The 21,740-nt window shown below is 44.6% G+C and overlaps 1 protein-coding gene across 1 annotated transcript in view; it reads left to right on the top strand.

The window, feature by feature from the left end:
• LOC120046513 (tight junction-associated protein 1-like) overlaps positions 1 to 21,740 on the top strand; it is a 159,979-nt gene that overhangs the window by 133,710 nt on the left and 4,529 nt on the right. The window contains exons 9-11 of the mRNA XM_038991813.1: positions 2,978 to 3,085; positions 3,268 to 3,351; positions 17,424 to 19,255. Coding sequence (XP_038847741.1) covers positions 2,978 to 3,085; positions 3,268 to 3,351; positions 17,424 to 18,923 — 1,692 coding nt within the window. The 3' untranslated portion in view covers positions 18,924 to 19,255. The remainder of the gene's footprint in view (positions 1 to 2,977; positions 3,086 to 3,267; positions 3,352 to 17,423; positions 19,256 to 21,740) is intronic.

Raw genomic sequence — 21,740 nt, 5'->3', positions numbered from 1 at the left:
CGGAGCTTTGAGGATGGGACGGTGTGTGTGTGTGTGTGGGGGGGGGGGGGGGGGAGGGAGACTGGCCCTGATGTGAAGTAATCTCTTTTAACTGGCCAGAGGATTACTCTGCCCAAAACATGCTCTGTCCCCACACTCACTCGGTCAAAGGTGGCCTTTAGCCAGGGGATGGGCAGTTGAAAGAGTATCGGTGTTTTGTGTTGCTGGCCTAAAATAATTTTGAATACTCGCATCTCAGCGTGAAACGGGGTTGAAGGGGAAAAGTTTGCGGTAATTGTTCCAATTACTGGTTGTTCTGATACACAACTCAACACATTATTTTCAAAGCGATTGACATACTCCAGACAAACACAACTTAGTTAGACATTTTGCCAGTGCTTATAAATTTAACGAGCAGAATAGTTCAAAATGTAGTACTTCTATTCAATTATAAGTAAACAAATTGCAAACCTTGAATCGAGTACTCGCGGTCACCCCTAGTACACAGCTTTAAAATCCTCCTTCCTCATCCTTGGGGATTCTATTATTTTTGTGTTGAGCCTAAATTGATGAGATTTCCCAGTTCTCTTTAGAGGTCTATTGATAGTGTGATTGGGAATAGGCCTAAATTGGCGAACAGTTGAGGCCCTAAATTGCATGCCTGTTTCAACATATGCTGACGTGTTGCGGTAGAGGAGTTTGCAATCAGGAACCTTATTAGCCGATGAAGCACTGGCGATCTCGTGTAAAAGAGACCAAAATGTCCTGTCTTGTTGTCTTTGTTCTCACCAGCCGTCTGTCTTATTTTTTTTCTGTCTTTCTCTCATTCTCTTCCTCTCTCTCCTCATGCTGCCGATTCGTGACGGGCTGTCTCATCATCAGGCTGCGATCAGTCAAACCTGGGTCTACGCAGTTGCGTTATCATTCTTTTTCTCTCCCGACTACCTCCCCCATCACCCCCCCTCCGATCATTTATTACTGTTGTCATTTTCATTACTGCTCTGCTTGTTGTTTCTGAATAAGAAGTCTCTCCATCCTCCTGTCTTGTCCTGGCAAACTGCTCCTAGATGTCCCGCATCCTGTCTGTAGCGCTGCTATGGGGGGTTGAGGTTGGGGGGGAAATAATGTGTTTCTAGCGGTTCAAACTTTACTTTTCTAGTGTCAAGTCCCCCACCTCTCTATATATCCCCTTTTTGAGTTACTGTAGGCTTGTTATGCGCTGCTGCACAAGTGCTGTAGTAGAGATCACTAAGGTGTTTTATGGCCGTGTCTTTGCCCAGTTGAGCTGCGTCTCTGCATGGCAATGAGGCGCTGACTGGCTTCTTTTCTCTGTGCTTTTATTTATTTATTTTTCTCCTCAGACTCTCCAGTTGAGAATATACCGTACAGATAATTGGTTCATTTTTGACATGGCAAGCAATGGAGCAGGAGCTACAGTCTGGGTCTCATTCTGTGTAAATGTCTCACAGTAACTCCCTTTCTCACTGATTCTCTATCCTCTCTTCAAGCAGGTGTGATTTAATGTTAGTGGCTATAGCCTATCCCTTGGTGAGGATTTGGATCTGAAACAACCGGACAGAGCTCTGTGTCGGCTTCAGTTAACATCCAGTAAATTTACAATATGTCAGATATAAGCTGCAGGTAGGGCCCCCCCGAACAGAACAGCAAGCCTGATCAGGGTGGCGCTCGGCTGGTGGGCTTACAGGGGTGTCGGTGCAGGTCCAAGCCACTCGCAGTGGGTTCGCTGGAGGCTCTAATGAACCTGTGGTGAATATTAATGCACAATATTGATGTATTCCAAATTCTTGTCCAATCTGGACCTGCTCTCGCTTACAAACACAAACGCACTACACATACACACGCAGGAGTCACAGAATCTGGATCCGCACTCTTAATTGGTTTGGAAGTTCTCCAGCTCGGGTTTGGGGGATCATTTGCCGCGAGAGAATGTTCAGAAACACAGAGAAAACCGGTGGTTTGTTTTTCCAATTTGAAATGGGGAAATCTTCTGTTGTTCACTCAACTTGACAGGTGTATTGCACATATAGTGTGAGGTCCCTACTGTACCAAGCACAATTTGTAGGCTAAATCTTACTTAAATGATAGTCACCACAGCTACTCAGGACCACAGGCTATTCCTGTGGTACCTCTGAAATCAGAGACATCTTTTTATATTAGAGAATCCCTTAAATCCTGATTTATAACAATACATCAGATAATGTTAGCGCTGAAGCTACAGAGAATTTGATCAATTGTTGCCTGTCATGGCCCTTGCGTAATCTACCTGTCACTCACCTAACTGTATAATAACTGAGGCGATTCGCTAGCCCTCTAAAAAAAATACAATTGGCATGTCACCTGCCCAGGTGTTTTCCTAAAGTTATCGGTCGTTTTCCCCTTAACATATTGCATGGGTGAGTAGGAGAGGGAGTAACTACATATTAGGGGGACTCGGCACAGACTCAGACCCAGAGTCATTTGAGTTCACACTGTGTTACTTCATAATGTGCTATCGATCTGTTTATATAGGACACGTCCTGCCCCTGTGTGTTTTTTGTTCTCTAACCACACTGCTGAGCTGAGAACAAAAGCAGCAGCCTCCGTCTCTGTGCTGCTGTGTCAGCTAGCGGAGAGGATGAAGGAGGAGACATGCTTTAACTTTAATCAATGAGGAAATCAGTCATGTGTACTTCAGAGGAGGCCGGTGGGAGGAGCCATAAAAGGACGGCGTCATTGTGATGGCCGGAATGGAATAAAATCGAACCGAGTCAAACGTGTGGTCCCCATGCGCTTGGTCTGTTTTGATACCGTTCCATTTATTCCATTACAATGAGCCCGTCCTCCTATAGCTCCTCCCACCAGCCGCCTCTGGTGTACTTACTCAAACAGAGAGTCCAGCAGCTAGTGCACCGCTACATTGGCTATGGTTATCCCTGTGTGAATGATGCGTGATGCTGCTCTCTAACATTATTCTCCCCTCACCATTCTCGTTCTGCAGCTCCGTAAAGTGGAGAGGGACAAGAAGACAATGGACCAGGAGATAGTGGAGCTCACCAACAAACTCCTGGACGCCAAGAACACCATTGACAAGCTGGAGGAGTTGAACGTGGGTGTTATCTCACGGTCCCTCTTTGAGTTATCGCATGCCAGATATTAAGTTGTGTATAATGTAGGACCACGGTGTGTGGTAAGATTAAGACATTGAGCAGATCAACCACACCGTTCTGCGAATAAAGTGTGTCGGAGTGTTGTGTGAGAAATGGCCTTGTTGATTCTTCTCCCTGACAGGAACGCTATCGGCAAGATTGCAATTTGGCCGTGCAGCTGTTGAAGTGCAATAAGTCCCATTTCAGAAACCACAAGTTTGCAGATGTAAGTATAGCTCTGATCGTTTAGTGGAAATGATTGAGGCTTGTATATAAAACGTATTCCACTTTTCACCGTGGCATTGTTGGAGCTTGAATGTGTTTTTCACTCCGTAGTGGCACTCTTGGATGTGGGAGAGGGAGAAATGGGGAGAGAGCGGTCACCTGGGTGATTTTAAAAAAGGTTGCGGAGCTCTTCACATGTTTTGTCTGACCCTGGCGTCAGAGAGGACTAGGCAAAGAGAAAAACAAAGAGAATCGAAAGTGGATAAAAAAGCTGAGGTTTGCCTGCCCACTTAATCACAGCTTGTGTGTGTGTTTGAGTGCTGTACATCATAGTATTGATTGCCCATGTGTGTACAATACAGTGCATTCGGAAACTATTCAGACATCTTGACTTTTTCCACATTTTGTTACGTTACAGCCTTATTCTAAAATTGATTAAATCGTTTTTTTCTCTCATCATTCTACACACAATACCCCATAATAGCAAAGCAACAGGTCTTTAGACATTTTTGCAAATTTGTTCAAAATAAATACTTACATAATTATTCAGACCCTTTACTCAGTACTTTGTTGACGCACCTTTGGCAGCGATTACAGCCTCGAGTCTTCTTGGGTATGACGCTACAAGGTTGGCACACCTGTATTTGGGTAGTTTCTCCCATATTTCTCTGCAGATCCTCTTAAGCTCTGTCAGGTTGGATGGGGAGTGTCACTGAACAGCTATTTTCAGGTCTCTCCAGAGAAGTTCGATCGGGTTCAAGTCTGGGCTTTGGCTGGGCCACTCAAGGACATTCAGAGACTTGTCCCGAAGCCACTCCTGCGTTGTCTTGGCTGTGTGCTTAGGGTCGTTGTCCTGTTGGAAGGTGAACCTTCTCCCCAGTCTGAGGTCCTGAGCACTCTAGAGCAGGTTTTCATCAAGGATCTCTCTGTAATTTGCTCCGTTAATCTTGGGCTATCAAATTGCGCAAAGGTCTAAGGCACTGAATCTCAGTGCTAGTGGCGTCACTATAGACCCTGATTTGATTCCAGGCTGTATCACAACTGGCCGTGATTGGGAGTCCCATAGGGCGGCGCACAATTGGCCCAGCATCGTTAGGGTTTGGCCGGGGTAGGCCGTCATTGTAAATAAGAATTTGTTCTTAACTGACTTGCATAGTTAAATAAAGGTTAAATAAAAAATAACTTATCTTTCCCTCGATCCTGACTAGTGTCCCAGTCCATGCTGCTGAACAACATCCCACAGCATGATGCTGCCCCCACCATGCTTCACCTTAGGGATGGTGCCAGGTTTCCTCAAGATGTGACGCTTGGCATTCAGGCCAAAGAGTTCAATCTTGGTTTCATCAGACCAGTGAATTCTCATGGTCTGAGAGACCTTTAGGTGCCTTTTTGGCAAACTCCAAGCGGGCTGTCCTGTGCCTTTTACTGAGGGGTGGCTTCCGTCTGGCCACTCTACCATAAAGGCCTGATTGGTGGAGTGCTGCAGAGATGGTTGTCCTTTTGGAAGGTTCTCCCATCTCCACAGAGGAACTCGAGAGCTCAGTCAGTGACCATCGGGTTCTTGGTCACCACCCTGACCAAGGCCCTTCTCCCCTGATTGCTCAGTTTGGCCGGGCGGCCAGCTCTAGGAAGAGTTGGTTGTTCCAGACTTCTTCCATTTAAGAATGATGGAAGCCGCTGTGTTCTTGGACATTTAAGGCTGCAGAAATGTTTGATACCCAGATCTGTTTCTCGACACAATCCTGTCTCGGAGCTCTACGGACAATTCCTTCGACCTTATGGCATGGTTTTTGCTCTGACATGGACTGTCACCTGTGGGACCTTTATATAGACAGGTGTGTGCCTTTCCAAATCATGTCCAATGAATTGAATTTACCAAAGGTGAACTCCAAGTTGTAGAAACATCTCAAGGATGATCAATGGAGACAGGATGCACCTGAGCTCAATTTCAAGGTCTCATAGCAAAGGGTATGAAAACTTAGGTAAATAAGGCATTTTTCTTTATACATTTTTGCACATTTATCGTCATTTTTAAACTGTTTTTGCTTTGTCATTATGTGGTATTTTGTTTAGATTGAGGTAAAAATGTATTCTATCCATTTTAGAATAAGGCTGTAACGTAACAAAATGTGGGAAAAGGGGAAGGATTCTGAATACTTTCCGAGACTTTCTTAGTCTGGAACTGCTATTGATAGCAATGATGTCAGCAAAACTCGAAGCACCCCTGTCTCTGTTCCCACCTCTGGGTGAGATTTTCTGGGTGAGATCAAGAGCTACTGAGTGCAGAGCCTGCTGGGTAATCAATACATCAGCAAACAAAGGACTTGAAGTCAGTATGATTAAAAGAAATCCATCGAAACCAAAGTGTTGTGCTATGACTAAGTCTCTTCAATTTAAATGTTTTTCTCGATTGTAAAATCCATTTGATTCTTATTTCTCCCCTAATTTCACTCCCTAAGACTCGATTAAAGAAAATGTTTTCGCTACGTGCCAATTGTTTTGAACAATGCCATTACGAAGTTCAACACGGATTATGAAGGACAAGGCTCCTCTGGGCATCACGTCCATAACCAACAAATGTTTCAAGTTTTACTGAGTATGTTTACATGCACACTAATATTTCAATATTAAATACACTGCTCAAAAAAATAAAGGGACATTTGTGGCCTGCTGGAGGTCATTTTGCAAGGCTCTGGCAGTGCTCCTCCTGCTCAAAGGCGGAGGTAGCGGTCCTGCTGCTGGGTTGTTGCCCTCCTACGGCCTCCTCCACGTCTCCTGATGTACTGGCCTGTCTCCTGGTAGCGCCTCCATGCTCTGGACACTACGCTGACAGACACAGCAAACCTTCTTGCCACAGCTCGCATTGATGTGCCATCCTGGATGAGCTGCACTACCTGAGCCACTTGTGTGGGTTGTAGACTCCGTCTCATGCTACCACTAGAGTGAGAGCACCGCCAGCATTCAAAAGTGACCAAAACATCAGCCAGGAAGCATAGGAACTGAGAAGTGGTCTGTGGTCACCACCTGCAGAATCACTCCTTTATTGGGGGTGTCTTGCTAATTGCCTATAATTTCCACCTTTTGTCTATTCCATTTGCACAACAGCATGTGAAATTTATTGTCAATCAGTGTTGCTTCCTAAGTGGACAGTTTGATTTCACAGAAGTGTGATTGACTTGGAGTTACATTGTGTTGTTTAAGTGTTCCCTTTATTTTTTTGAGCAGTGTATATTATGGCAGTAAGCAGACTATGGAATAGTCATGTAAACACCTTACTCTGCTTAATCGGCGTACGGTCAAAATCGAGGTAAGCATACGCTGATTAAAATACCTGGTTTTCTCAGCAATCTTTCAAATTATTAGGAGATGTACACACCTTAATCAGCGTTCCAGCTGTGTATTTGATCAGCGCATGTGCTAGCACCAGCCGAGTGAGCCTCCCTCCTTTAGTGAATTCGGAAACAACTGAAAAGTATGTGTAGTAGAACTAGTAATCACATACAAACTTCATATGTGACCGACCGGCTCGATTCGGTCTTATGTAGCAAAATTTGAAATGGTATTTTTTACATAAAAATAGACAGCATCATACACTGTAGTTGAGAAACAATGGGAAAGTAATTTTGCTTTGAAAGTTGATCAACTAGTAACCCCACTTTTGAGAAAATGGCCCTTTAATGTTTTGGTACACCTACTGGAGAGCTCTTATTTGTCTACACCCATTCAGCATCGTTCACACTATCTTAAACCCATCTCATTAAGGATTCACATTGTGAGGCCATGTGGTAAATACACGCTATATCAAATAAAATATTTGTCACATGCATAGGATACAGAAGGTGTAAATGGTACAGTGAACTGATTACTTGCATAGTAGCAATATCAAAAACAAAGTGTCCAGATAAAGATATTTTATCTTTATTAGATCACGCTTACCTGACACACTTGTCTAAATTGATGGGTCATGTGAAGGAAATTCTATAACCACCCCCCAGCTACATCTAGCTAAGTATGGGTCGCAATTGTCTAGACATGTACACATATTCATGAAATACAATAGATGGCCGTAATCACCCCCAGACATACCTGGCTAATTTGATGGGTCATGTAGTAATCTGGCCGAAGTGGAGTCTTTTGTTTAGACGTGTCGCGAGCTGGCTAAAAAATGAACCGGCATAATCCTAACTCATACTATTACCAATACAAACATTGTCATAGCTGTAGTATGAATCTGCAGGTAGCTAAAGCTAACAAACTGGGTTCAATGTTAGCTAGCTAACATTAGCCTATAACTAGCAATGCAAATGGTTTTCTGATTCGAATAATATTACTACATATTCCTACATACATACAAGTTAACATTTGCTAACTAACTAACAGCACGCTTCAACTTTCTGACAAAATTAGAAACTTATATCTGAAAATGTAGCTAGACTCTAACCCGTATACAGTTGAAGTAGGAAGTTTACATACACTTAGGTTGGAGTCATGAAAACTCGTTTTTCAACCACTCCATACATTTCTTGTTAACAAACTATAGTTTTTGCAAGTTGGTTAGGACATCTACTTTGTGCATGACACGTAATTTTTCCAACAATTGTTTAGACAGATTATTTCACTTATAATTCACTGTATCACAATTCCAGTGGGTCAGAAGTTTACATACACTAAGTTGACTGCCTTTCAACAGCTTGGAAAATTCCAGAAAATTGTCATGGCTTTAGAAACTTCTGATAGGCTAACTGACATAATTTGAGTCAATTGGGGGTGTCCTGTGGATGTATTTCAAGGCCTACCTTCAAACTCAGTGCCTCTTTGCTTGACATCATGGGAAAATCAGAAGAAATCAGCCAAGACCTCAGAAAATAAATTGTAGACCTCCACAAGTCTAGTTCATCCTTGGGAGCAATTTCCAAACGCCTGAAGGTACCACGTTCATCTGTACAAACAATAGTACGCAAGTATAAACGCCATGGGACCATGCAGCCGTCATACCGCTCAGGAAGGAGACGCATTTTGTCTCCTAGAGATGAACGTACTTTGGTGCGAAAAATGCAAATCAATCCCAGAACGACAGCAAAGGACCTTGTGAAGATGCTGGAGAAAACAGGTAGAAAAGTATCTATATCCACAGTAAAACGAGTTCTATATCGACATAACCTGAAAGGCCACTCAGCAAGGAAGAAGCCACTGCTCCAAAACCGCCATAAAAAAGCCAGACTACGGTTTGCAATTGCACATGGGGACAAAGATTGTACTTTTTCGAGACATGTCCTTTGGTCCGATGAAACAAAAATAGAACTGTTTGGCCATAATGACCATTGTTATGTTTGGAGGAAAAAGGGGGAGGCTTTCAAGCCGAAGAACACCATCCCAACCGTGAAGCACGGGGGTAGCAGCATCATGTTGCGGGGGTGCTTTGCTGCAGGAGGGACTGGTGGACTTCACAAAATAGATAGCATCATGAGGCATGAAAATGATTTGGATATATTGAAGCAACAACTCAAAACATCAGTCAGGAAGTTAAAGCTTGGTCGCAAATGGGTCTTCCAAATGGACAATGACCCCAAGCATACTTCCAAAGTAATGGCAAAATGGCTTAAGGACAACAAAGTCCAGGTATTGGAGTGGCCAACACAAAGCCCTGACCTCAATCCCATAGAAAATGTGTGGGCAGAACTGAGAAAGTGTGTGTGAGCAAGAAGGCCTACAAACCTGACTCAGTTACACCAGCTCTGTCTGGAGGAATGGGCCAAAATTCACCCAACTTATTGTGGGAAGCTTGTGGAAGGCTACCTGAAACGTTTGACCCAAGTTAAACAATTTAAAGGCAATGCTACCAAATACTAATGGAGTGTATGTAAAATTCTGACCCACTGGGAATGTGATAAAATAAATAAAAGCTGAAATAAATCATTCTCTCTACTATTATTCTGACATTTCACATTCTTAAAATAAAGTGGTGATCCTAACTGACCTAAGACATGGAATTTTTACTAGGATTAAATGTCAGGAATTGTGAAAAACTGTTTAAATATGTTTGGCTAAGGTGTATGTAATCTTCCGACTTCAACTGTACATGGATGAACGCTTCACGGCATACTGGAACCATTTAACTTTGTAGCTACATCTTGTTTGTCACTTCGGTTTACACTGACCGTGGAATGTGCAGAAAGTAGCCCATTACTTTTTCCACCTGATCTGTCGATAGTGCCGGCTAAATTCAGGGCAACAATGTTGAGAAAAGTAACAACTTTTGTTGTTCTCGATGGATAATGTTAGATCTTTCAAAAATGACGCGGTGGTAAGGACTGTCAACACATACTGAACAGCTCACGTTATAGACAGAAGCATGCTACATGACAGACCAATTGTTCTTTTTGCAAAGCATGTAAACGTTTTTATCGAGCTATTATATTAATCTTACTATCCACAAAAATAGCATTAGTGTACATTTAACCGTACTCAATGTCAGATGCACAAATACAGTGAAATACTGTAGTGAAAGCAGTAGACATGTATAGGTAAGGTGAATAGGCATCAGGATATATGATAAACAGAGTAGCAACAGTGTATATGATGATTGTATGTGAGTGGTTGTGCGTAGAGTCAGTATAAATATGTGTGTGTGAGCAAATGATGGCGTGAGTGTTTGTGTGTTAAAGTGTCCGTGGGTGAGTGTTTAGGGCCCTGTGAGTGTGCAAAGAGACGGTGCGAAAATAAAATTGTTTGTGTAGCCATTTAGTTATCTATTTAGCTGTCTTATAGCTTGGGGATACAAGCTGTTCAGGAGCCTGTTGGTGTCAGACTTGATGCACCGGGACTGCTTGCTGTGCGGATGCAGAGAGAACAGTCTGTGGCTTGGGTTGCTGGAGTCTTTAGTTGTTCCGTGCCTTCCTTTCACACCGGCTGATATAGAGGTCCTGGATGGCAGGGAGCTCGGACCCAGTGATGTACTGGGCTGTCCGCACCACCCTCTATAGCGCCATGCTATCGATGGCAGTGCTATTGACATACCAAGCAGTCATGCAGCCTGTCAAGGTGCTCTGTGGTACAGCTGTATAACGTTTTTGGGGCCCATGCAAAACCTTTTCGATCTCCTGAGGGGAAAGAGGCACTGTCGCACCTTCACGACTGTGCATGTGGACCATCTTAAGTCCTTAGTGATTTGGACACCGAGGAACTTGAAGAAACTGGGATGATTGAGTTTGTGTGCCATAACCAGCCTCTCAAAGCACTTCATGATTACAGATGTGAGTGCTACAGGGTGGTACTTATTGTGGCATGAAGCCTTAGAGCATTTGTCTGGTAGAGAGGCATCATTGGGCAGCTTGGTCTTCCTTTGTAATCCGTAATGGACTGTAGCCCCTGCCACATGCAGCAGGCATTGGAGCCTGTGTAGTATGATTTTACCTCCTATATTGTCCTTTTGTTTGTTTTAATGACTCTGCGGAGGTCATATGTGGACTTCTTGTTCCTGTCCTCATCCGTAGCCTCAGGGTTGTCTACGATATCCCTGTGTGCAGTAGCCCTGTCCTTTAGCGCCAACCTCCGTGTTAATCCAGGGCTTTTGATTAGGGAAGCAGCGAACCTTCACTGTGGGGACAACGCCGCCGATTCATTTCCTAATGAAGCCGGTGACAGGTGGTTAGCTCGTCAATGTTATCGCCGCAGTCTCAAAACATATTCCAATCAGCGCTAGGAAAGCAGTCCTGTAGCAAAGTCTCTGATTCTGGTGACCATTTCTCACCTGAGCGAGTCACTGGTGCTTCCTGTTTGAGCTTCTGATGTAAACAGGAAGCAGGAGTACAGAGTTATGATCTGATTTGCCGAATGACGGCCGAGAGAGGGCCTTGTATGCTTTCTTGTGGGTAGTATAACAGTGGTCTAGGACTTAATCGCCCTAGTGGCGAAGAAGACTTGTTAATTGGAAGTTGGGCATCACATGTTAAACATTGCTGTCAATACTATCATGTTGGTTGTAAGAAATGAACAACTAGTGCGTATGTCTGGATACACTTGATTTGCAGTTAAGATTTGAATTACATTTAAAATGTAACAGTTTATTTATCATTCAGTTGAACAGAAAGTATAAACTCATAGACGCCTAATTTTAGTGCCAAAGTCCGACCCTTTTCAGTGAATTGTAGTTACATCATGGTCTCCACTACCTGTGATATTAACAATCCAATCCCTCTCAGTAAATGAGAGACAGCGTTTGAATGTGCGCCTTAGGGATTTAAGTTATTTTCCCTCGTTCATTGATCCACAGGGCTACCTGCTGCTCGAACTCCTTCAGTTAGTTAGTGTATGAATTGACGGTGCCGTCTTAATGCCTGATGCTCTGGTCTCCAGAGGACTATTACTGCCGATGTGACAACCATGCTGTCGCTGCAGGGCAGCCAGGGGGCTATTTTTAAGGGATGTATAATTCTTGCCTGAATTCATACACTGCTCTGTTCGCTACATACTTCAGTCCGAGACTGCCATCGTTGAAGTTGTTTGTGTTGATGTCAAAATGAGGGGTGTTGGACAAAACAAAGTCATCTCTGATTAGATCATGTCTAACTAATCAGAGGATCAAAGACACATTTTCAAAATGCAGCTTTACCCACGTGTGTCTTGGCTGTGGCCCAACCCATTGGTTTCTGGGAGGTTCAGACTAATTGCGGAGAAGAAACTAACGTCTGTGGGCGTGGTGTAGCGTAGCGTTTGGCCGGAGCAAAGGAATTTTGGCAGCCAGGCAAGTGTAATTCATCTGAGCAGAATGATCTCCCAGTCCTGCCATAATTGAATACTGCTGGGAAACCCAACAATCTGCCACAAGCTGCAGATCTGTTCGCACACCTCATTTTATTCCTTTGTTTTATGATCAGTTTATTTATTTGGGAACTATTTTATTCTCTCTCTATTTGTCAAGCATTAGTTGAAAGAGTGAGCGTTTTGCTTACCTGGTGGTTCTACACCAAAGGCAACTTTTGTACTTAAACACACATTTCACATGATCTACTTTAAACTTCTCAAGTATTCAAATGCATCCAGATTCAGCAGCTAGTTCAAACACTTGCTGATTGCATGTACTCATGCCCTTATTCAACAAGAGAGCTAGCAATTTACCCCCTCATTTTGTCTGAGCTTGTGAGACTGATTTTGTTATATACAGTATATGCCACTTACTAGAAGCTTTTTCCCCATGCGACATCCCCCTAGAGTCTTAAGTCATGGGGGGGGGGGGGGTTTAAGATGGTCATACCAAGAATCATCAGGCTATTTGATTTAGAATTTTAGGAGCCCTTTAGGTGTGTGTGTGTGTATTAAAACATTATTTGATGGAACATTGAATCAGGCTTTACTGCCATTAGCCCATAGAAACACATTGAATAACAGATTCATACATGGAAAAATAGATGGTCAACAAAAAATATCTAAAGGACGTTTGTTTTCAAGTCTCTCTCCTATATCTGAGCGATATAAGATCATGAAACTACTTTTTAAAAAGTTTTACACATATTTAACCCCTTTTTTACATGCACTAAACTACCTCCATACTGCCATTCATTTTTCAAACTGGTACCGGGCTACATTCAGTCGAGGCTTGTGAGGCTTGTGGGCGTCCTAGAGCAAAACAACCGTTCGGATGCCAAACATGTTTTCATGGCCAATTTTCGGGACGTCTCATGGTCTGACAAGCACTGCTGTAGCTCTGCCACCTTTCACCGCAGATGGGGCCGGCGGAGGCGGTGAATTGAGACGCAGCCCATGCAAAACTGAGATCTCTACTTTAAACAGGCAGATTTGTATGTGGATTTTTTTATTACGCTAGTTAGATTCTCGCGGGGCCGTGGACATCAACTGTGGGGGGTTTGGTACAATGAGTGCATACATTTGTAGCATCTTGGCATTTCAAACATCTTAGCACTACCAGCGCCAACCTCTTACCAACTAAGCCACTCAGGACCTAGATGAAAACATAGTCGCAGAAAGTGGTAGTTCTTGAAATGGGTCTACAGACTGAGATCCAATTGCTGCAGTGAGCTATTTTTGCAAATACAAACAAGTGAAGAGTCTTGAAGATGACATATTTTTGAAAATCAAAGCATTGGCCATAAGGCAATGTCCCCTTGACAGTCCTTATCCATTATGAGAGAGAAAGGAAGACCGAGAGGAAGCATGATAAAAGTACACCAAAGGGAAACCTGGATAACCATGGTTATAGAGTCCTCCTTGCAAAAGATCTGGCAGTATGGACATGGAGAGGCAAGCAGACAGGCAGGCGGGCAGAGAGACAAACAGGCTGGCAGGCAGAAAGCATTGAGTCATCCTGTGTCCAAGTGAGCTGCTCCCTAGGAGGGGGTTGCAAAAGTAGCCGTGTATACAAATCATCTTATCAGGCAGGCAGCAGCCATCTGTGGGAGATTTGATGGATTCTGAAGATTGGCTAAGGAAACACAAGTCAATTATACAGCATGGCAGGAGTTGCCCAGCAGCCCAGTCCTGAAGCTTATCACTAGAGTGGATTGGCTGTCTGTGAGCACCAATTCACACTGCTGCACATGTGATTGTTCTAAGAAAGCTATGCTTTTGTCTCCCCAGGCATTATGCCATATATAGTATACCCACTTTGCCTCAAACTGTTCCTCTGTTGTGGAGTTTATGCGTATTGATATAATTTGCAGTGAGTAAGCAGTTAGCACAATAGCATGTAAAATGACCATGACTGAGGCCATCAATGGACCCATGCAGATTTGCATCACAATGGTTGTCTGCGGTGCTTATAATAATACAGCCAATGTTCTATAGGAAAGAATGGTGCTAAAAAAAGGTCTCTCACTCACTGAAGAATGAAACACTTCTTGCTACAGCTATTGTGTGCCTTTTTAGTTCAGGCTCTATAACACAGTACTGTACAGTCGTGGCCAAAAGTTTTGAGAATGACACAAATATACATTTTCACCAGTCTGCTGCCTCAGTGTCTTTTAGATATTTTTGTCAGATGTTACTATGGAATACTGAAGTATAATTACAAGCATTTCATAAGTGTCAAAGGCTTTTATTGACAATGACATGAAGTTGATGCGAAGAGTCAATATTTGCAGTGTTGACCCTTCTTTTTCAAGACCTCTGCAATCCGCCCTGGCATGCTGTCAATTAACTTCTGGGCCACATCCTGACTGATGGCAGCCCATTCTTGCATAATCAATGCTTGGAGTTTGTCAGAATTTGTGGGTTTTTGTTTGTCCACCTGCCTCTTGAGGATTGACCACAAGTTCTCAATGGGATTAAGGTCTGGGGAGTTTCCTGGCCATGGACCCAAAATATCGACATTTAGTTCTTCGTGCCACTTAGTTATCACTTTTGCCTTATGGCAAGGTGCTCCATCATGCTGGAAAAGGCATTGTTCGTCACCAAACTGTTCCTGGATGGTTGGGAGAAGTTGCTCTCGGAGGGTGTGTACCATTCTTTATTCATGGCTGTGTTCTTAGGCAAAATTGTGAGTGAGCCCACTCCCTTGGCTGAGAAGCAACCCCACACATGAATGGTCTCAGGATGCTTTACTGTTGGCATGACACAGGACTGATGGTAGCGCTCACCTTGTCTTCTCCGAACAAGCTTTTTTCCAAACAATCGGAAAGGGGATTCGTCAGAGAAAATGACTTTACCCCAGTCCTCAGCAGTCCAATCCTTGTACCTTTTGCAGAATATCAGTCTGTCCCTGATGTTTTTCCTGGAGAGAAGTGGCTTCTTTGCTGCCCTTCTTGACACCAGGCCATCCTCCAAAAGTCTTCGCCTCACTGTGCATGCAGATGCACTCACACCTGCCTGCTGCCATTCCTGAGCAAGCTCTGTACTGGTGGTGCCCTGATCCCGCAGCTGAATCAACTTTAGGAGACGGTCCTAGCGCTTGCTGGACTTTCTTGGGCGCCCTGAAGCCACCTTCACAACAATTGAACCGCTCTCCTTGAAGTTCTTGATGATCCGATAAATGGTTGATTTAGGTGCAATCTTACTAGGAGCAATATCCTTGCCCGTGAAGCCCTTTTTGTGCAAAGCAATGATGACCACGTGTTTCCTTGCAGGTAACCATGGTTGACAGAGGAAGAACAATGATTCCAAGCACCACCCTCCTTTTGAAGCTTCCAGTCTGTTATTTGAACTCAATCAGCATAACAGAGTGATCTCCAGCCTTGTCCTCGTCAACACTCACACCTGTGTTAATGAGAGATTCACTGACATGATGTCAGCTGGTCCTTTTGTGGCAGGGCTGAAATGCAGTGGAAATGTTTTTTGGGGATTCAGTTCATTTGCATGGCAAAGAGGGACTTTGCAATTCATCTAATCACTCTTCATAACATTCTGGAGTATATGCAAATTGCCACCATACAAACTGAGGCAGCAGACCTTGTGAAAATTTATATTTGTGTCATTCTCAAAACTTTTGGCCACGACTGTATATAACCTTTGTGTCCACATGGATGTGATACAGGAGCTGCTTGTAAGCTCATCATGAGTTTGATCGCTATACGTAATTGGGCAGAGGTCAGGGGTATGTCGTGTAAAATTCTGACCAGTAGAGGAGTCACCTGGCAGCCCTATACAGTTGTATTGATCCTGCCTGGCCCACCCCACTGACCAGAGGAAATGAAGGGGAGGCGGGCGTGCCGATCGTTGCTCACCAGGATCGTTAGGGCATCAGCGAGCGGGGACTGTGGAATCACTTATTCTCTCTCTGCCCATTTTCCACATATCAATATCACAGCCATGGCTCGTCACACCCAGTATCACCGTGATAGAAGGGCCCTAGATGCCAGCCTTTTTTTCTTTACTTCCTCTCCTCACTTTCTTTCTTTCTCACCCCCCTTCAATCATCTCATTGGAGGTGAGCCTTTTATTCTCGTTCTCTCTGCTTTTTGTTCCTGTGAACATGGAGTCAGGGACAAGGAGACATTTGGTGGCCAGGGAAGAAAGGCAGCAGGAGACGGTCTCCTTCACAGCGCTGACTGAAGTTTAGATAGATCACACTGTTCTCTTCCATTCACATATCAAGCATCAGACACCCCAGTGATGTCTAACCTGGCAGCCGTGTGTTAGTGTCATTCACTGCTCTTACACAGAGAGACTGATCCACTACAGGATCACATCAGCTCTTTTAGAAATCCTCTGGAACTGTAATTGACAATCGGGACGCCACTCGTATCCCACTGAGATGTACCGCTTTCTAATTTGGATCGGAGCACAAAGTCCTTGCATGGGAGAGATATGAGTGCTAAGTCTTTGCCACTCGGTTATAGGGAAAGTTAAAGCTTAATGCATTTGACATGATAATCTAAATACTCCCACTGCGAGCTCTTAAAGTGGAATCACATGCTGTTTAAAAGCGCAGCAAGTCGGGAAAGATTTGTCAGCCCTTGTGAGATGCAGATTTTTAAAGGCCCAGTGCAGTCAAAATGTGATTTTCATGTGTTTTATATATATATTTCCACACTATGAGGTTGGAATAGTTCTGTGAAATTGTGAATATGATAATGCCCTTTTTAGTGTAAGAGCTGTTTGAAAAGACTGGCAAGAATTTCAGCCTGTTTTGGTGGGATGGAATTTACATGACCAATAAGAAAGAGTTCCCAAAATTCTCTGCCAATAACAGCTAGTTTTCAGTTTTCCCCTCCCCACTCAGACAACTCCCAGACAGTCCTAGCAAAATTCTTGCTTGAGAAATTGCTCTTTGCAAAGAAGCTATTTTTGTTTTCTTTTTGACCATTTTAATTGAAAACAAGCATAGTACGGTACTTAATTGTTACCTAGAAATTATTTGATATTGAGATAAAAACAGCTGCATTGGACCTTTTTTAAAGTTGTTCCAGTTAATTGAGGGAATTGGGGAAGACTGCAGGTGGAGGAGTTGTTCTCATTATTAAGTAACATGTTTTCTTTACAAGTTATATCTAATATTAAGTACTTTAGTGTTCCAAACTCCATTCTGAGTTTGACAAGCCTGTGACTTTTGATTTTAACATGATGTCTTTGCCCATCTGTGAAACCTGTCACGTTTTGTATTCGTCTTCTCTTGTCTTCCAGCTGCCCTATGAGCTGCAGGACATGGTGAACAAGCACATGAAGGCCAGTCTGCCGGATAAGAGTTCCCAGGGGGCCCAGGGCCAGGACTCCGACACCATGAGCCTGACGCCCGCCGACGTGGTGCCCACCTCAGTCATTGCCCGCGTCCTGGAGAAGCCTGAGCCTCTGGTACTCAACTCTGCCCAGTCCAGCAGCAGCGCAGGCCGGCCCCAGGCAGAGGATGTGTTTGTGCATGTGGACATGACTGGGCCCCAGGCAGGAGGAGGGGGTAGAGAGAACGGGGGTCCCGGTCACAGCAGCAGGGCCCCAGCCCAGAGCAGCCAGGCCCAGGAGCTCCTCCAGCAGAACGGCATGTGTCGGAGCCAGAGCAGCCTGTCAGCAGACGGCCAATCAGGAGAGGAGGGTAGAGAGGGTGGTGCCTTCGAGAAGCTCAACCCCTACCCAGCCCCCCCTCCGCCCCACCCCCTCTATCCCGGCCGCAAGGTGATCGAGTTCTCCTCGGACGACAAGGTGAAGATCCCCAAGAATAGCCCCCTGCCCAACTGCACCTACGCAACACGCCAGGCCATCTCCCTCAGCCTGGTGCAGAACGACGAGGAGAACGAGCGCCAGCGCACCGTGCCAAACAGCCCCGCTGTGTCGGACGGGGGCTGGCGATCCGGGACGTCCTCCTCCTCAGGGGGAGGGGGGCAGCGTGACCCCTGCCGCACCCCTACTCAGCTGGACACAACAGACCCCCTCTCCAACCAGTCCAGCCCCTTCAGCAGCCCCCCTCAGCCCCCCAGCGCCTTTGCCAGCTCAGGTAGCTCCGAGGAGGACCTGCTGGCCAACTGGCAGCGCATGTTTGTGGAGAAGATGGCACCATCCTCTGAGGGCACCCTGGTCAACCGCACCTCCTTCAGCAGCGAGACGGTCAAGGACCTGGAGGGGACCCGGACCAGCAAGCCAGTGGGCGGGGGTTCCGACAGGGGGGCACTACGGGGGGCCTACTCGGACGGGGAGGAGGGGTCCTCCACCCGCAGCTGGACAGCAAGCCGAGAGTCCAGCCTGGACACTGACACCAGCAGCATGGCTGACCTCCGCACCAGGAGGGGGCATTACGGAGCAGACTTCTCCACAGAGGAGAGCGAGCAGCTGCTGATGGCCCTGGACCCACTGGACAACGACCGAGACAACACCAGTGGCGACACCGTGTCAACGGCCATCACTGTGGAGACCAGCCCGGCGGAGGCCAAAAGGAATGATTTTGTGGACGAGACTGGGTCTGTAGGCAGCTCTGCAGAGGAGAGAGACATCCTACCACAGGACTTCCCCGTCATAGCCCCCCGGGTCCTGGCAGGGCTAGAGGACTACACAAAGAACACCACTCCCCTTCCCGCAAACTCCTCCACTTCCACCCCCGGCCGACCCCTGAAGAGCCCAAAGAGGATGGGAGTCCACCACCTGCACCGCAAAGACAGCCTGACCCGGGCACAGGAGCATGGTAACCTGCTGGACTGAGACTACGGGACTTTACTCCTCTCACTTCATCTGTCATCTGACAGACTAACTCTTCAATGGTCTGTGGACTCTTTATCTTACCAGAAAAGAGAGCGATGATTCGTGTCGGTCCTCCCTTTGTCCGTGCTGCCGTCTCTCATGAGTTTAGTCAGGAAATACACACATTCTCTAGTAACCACATTCAAGAGCTGACTGTTCTTCAGAAGATATGTGCGATGCCTGGCTGCCGGTTGAATGGTCAAGTTTGCGGCGTTCTTTCCTTTGTTTTCCACTGTAAACCGCAATCTCCTCCAGTAGCAGAACAAAGGGTCCTACAGGGGTTTCTGAATGAGGTTAGTTTTCTGTCTCTCAAACACTCCAAAACTATTGCAGAGAGGAGAATGGAGCCATGCAGAGCCATTTCCTGTGTGTAAACATCCAGCCAGTGTGTGTTCTCATGGAACAGCCCAGATGGTGCAAAGTTTCATCTCGTCACTTGAGATGATCGGCGATATGCAGGATGGATGGAGTTGTTGCCTTCTCCCTTGTTTGTTCTCTTTTGCCCTGGATCCCCTGCTCCCCCCTAGAGAAATGATATGTCATGCAGGAATCTGATAACATGAGAACTTTACCTCCATCTCTGAATGGACGAATGGTGAAGAGGGCAAGCACTTGCAAGCGCATGCTGTTGTCTGGTGTGAGCGGATGGTGGAACGGACCCCCACACAGACTCTCAGTGCCTATCCCTCTCTGTCGGAGGGGGTTTCTAACCCCCCAATTCCCAGAAAAGATATATTCTGATGCCCCTCTGAAGAGTCTGAAGTGTGCAGCAGTCTGTTGAGCACCCACTCTTAAGGGCTCTCTTCTCTGTAATTGGTCACCTACACAAGAACGAGGAAGGTCACCCTCAAAGAATTCCTGAAATTGTAGGTCTCACTCAAGTTTGTTTTCTCAATAACACATACAGTTTTCATTGATTTGTCTTTCTATTATCGTAAGTGTTACCTTTTATTTCTTCAATCGCTTCTTCATTCAAATAATTTTCATTTAGATTTTTATGCAACTTTTATGGCTGATGTCTGGACATATTATGACGTTGATGATCTACTCTCTCACTTTTATTCTGTTATTGATCTGTCATTGGATTTAGTCATCTGTATTTTCATTTCAAGAAACAAACAGGCCTATAGTTCTATTGTTAACTCTGGTACTTTACATGGGGTATTACAAAGGAAGACCTAAATGGCATGAAACACAGTGTTTTTCAGAAGAACCACAACAATCTTCGAGGCATTTTTGTGGATGTGTTTTGGAAATATTCACTGGGCCCTGGGGGGGGGGGAATAATTCTCCTTGTGTACCACTTCTGTTAGCAATGTATTCAGTAACAACAGTATGTTTCCAGAATATCAAAGTGACAAGGAATAATCGAAGGCAAAAGGTCTGCATGGTATGACAGGGCTGGTTGATGATGAGATTTTTGGTATTTCTTTACCGTTGATAATTTCCTGATCAGGAAAGTATTTTTGTTGGTGTACTACTCAGTCTCCGTTGTGGGGGTTCACAGAGGATGTTATACTAGTAACTAGTAAACTGTGAAGAGGAGAATGATTTGACAGGTTTTCCTCTGTGTTCAGCCAACCTTTTAAGTATTTCATCAGTTTGCTTATCAGATGTCCCCACCCCTAGATATTCTGGTCGATAGAGTTCAGATCAATTGAAAAAATGCAAAGTTGTTTTAATCTTTGGCTCTTTCTAAATACAATACCTAATCTGGAATGTAATCATGGCTCTACAGTATTTGGTGTTTATTTTCGCTATAGGTCCATTTTCATCTACATGCTTTTTGTATGGATAGGGAATGTTGGTTCATTCAAGATATTATAATTTTTGATTTTATGGATTGATTTTTGATTGTGTGCATGTGTTCCTTTTGGACTTTCATTCGGTCCAGTATATTCAATTCACTTACCGTTCTGTATTTAGCAATGTTGAATTTATGTCTTAATTGTAATCCATAAAATGTGTTCAGCATCAGACATGCTCTATGTACAGTTGAAGTCGGAAGTTTACATACACTTAGGTTGGAGTCATTAAATCTCGTTTTTCAACCACTCCACAGTATAGTTAAAGTTTTGGCAAGTGGGTTAGGACATCTACTTTGTGCATGACGCAAGTAATTTTTCCAACAATTGTTTACAGACAGATTATCTCACTTATAATTCATTGTATCACAATTCCAGTGGGTCAGAAGTTTACATACACTAAGTTGACTGTGCCTTTAAACAGCTTGGAAAATTCCAGAAAATGATGTCATGGCTTTAGAAGCTTCTGATAGGCTAATTGACATAATTTGAGTCAATTGGAGGTGTACCTGTGGATGTATTTCAAGGCCTACCTTCAAACTCAGTGCCTCTTTGCTTGACATCATGGGAAAAATTGTAGACCTCCAAGTCTGGTTCAACCTTGGGAGCAATTTCCAAACGCCTAAAGGTACCACGTTCATCTGTACAAACACCAGCCGTCATACCGCTCAGGAAGGAGACGCGTTCTGTCTCCTAGAGATAAACGTACTTTGGTGCGAAAAGAGCGACTCAATCCCAGAACAGCAAAAGACCTTGTGAAGATGCTGGAGGAAACAGGTACAAAAGTATCTATATCCACAGTAAAATGAGTCCTATATTGACATAACCTGAAAGGCCGCTCAGCAAGGAAGAAGCCACTGCTCCAAAACCGCCATAAAAAAGCCAGACTACGGTTTGCAACTGCACATGGGGACAAAGATTGTACTTCTTGGAGAAATGTCCTCTGGTCCGATGAAACAAAAATAGAACTGTT

Source organism: Salvelinus namaycush, chromosome 4 (genome assembly GCF_016432855.1).
Source record: "Salvelinus namaycush isolate Seneca chromosome 4, SaNama_1.0, whole genome shotgun sequence".
NCBI classification, from domain to species: domain Eukaryota; kingdom Metazoa; phylum Chordata; class Actinopteri; order Salmoniformes; family Salmonidae; genus Salvelinus; species Salvelinus namaycush.
The sequence above is the reverse complement of the archived record's forward strand: the minus strand, read 5'-3'. Positions and strand labels throughout refer to the sequence as shown.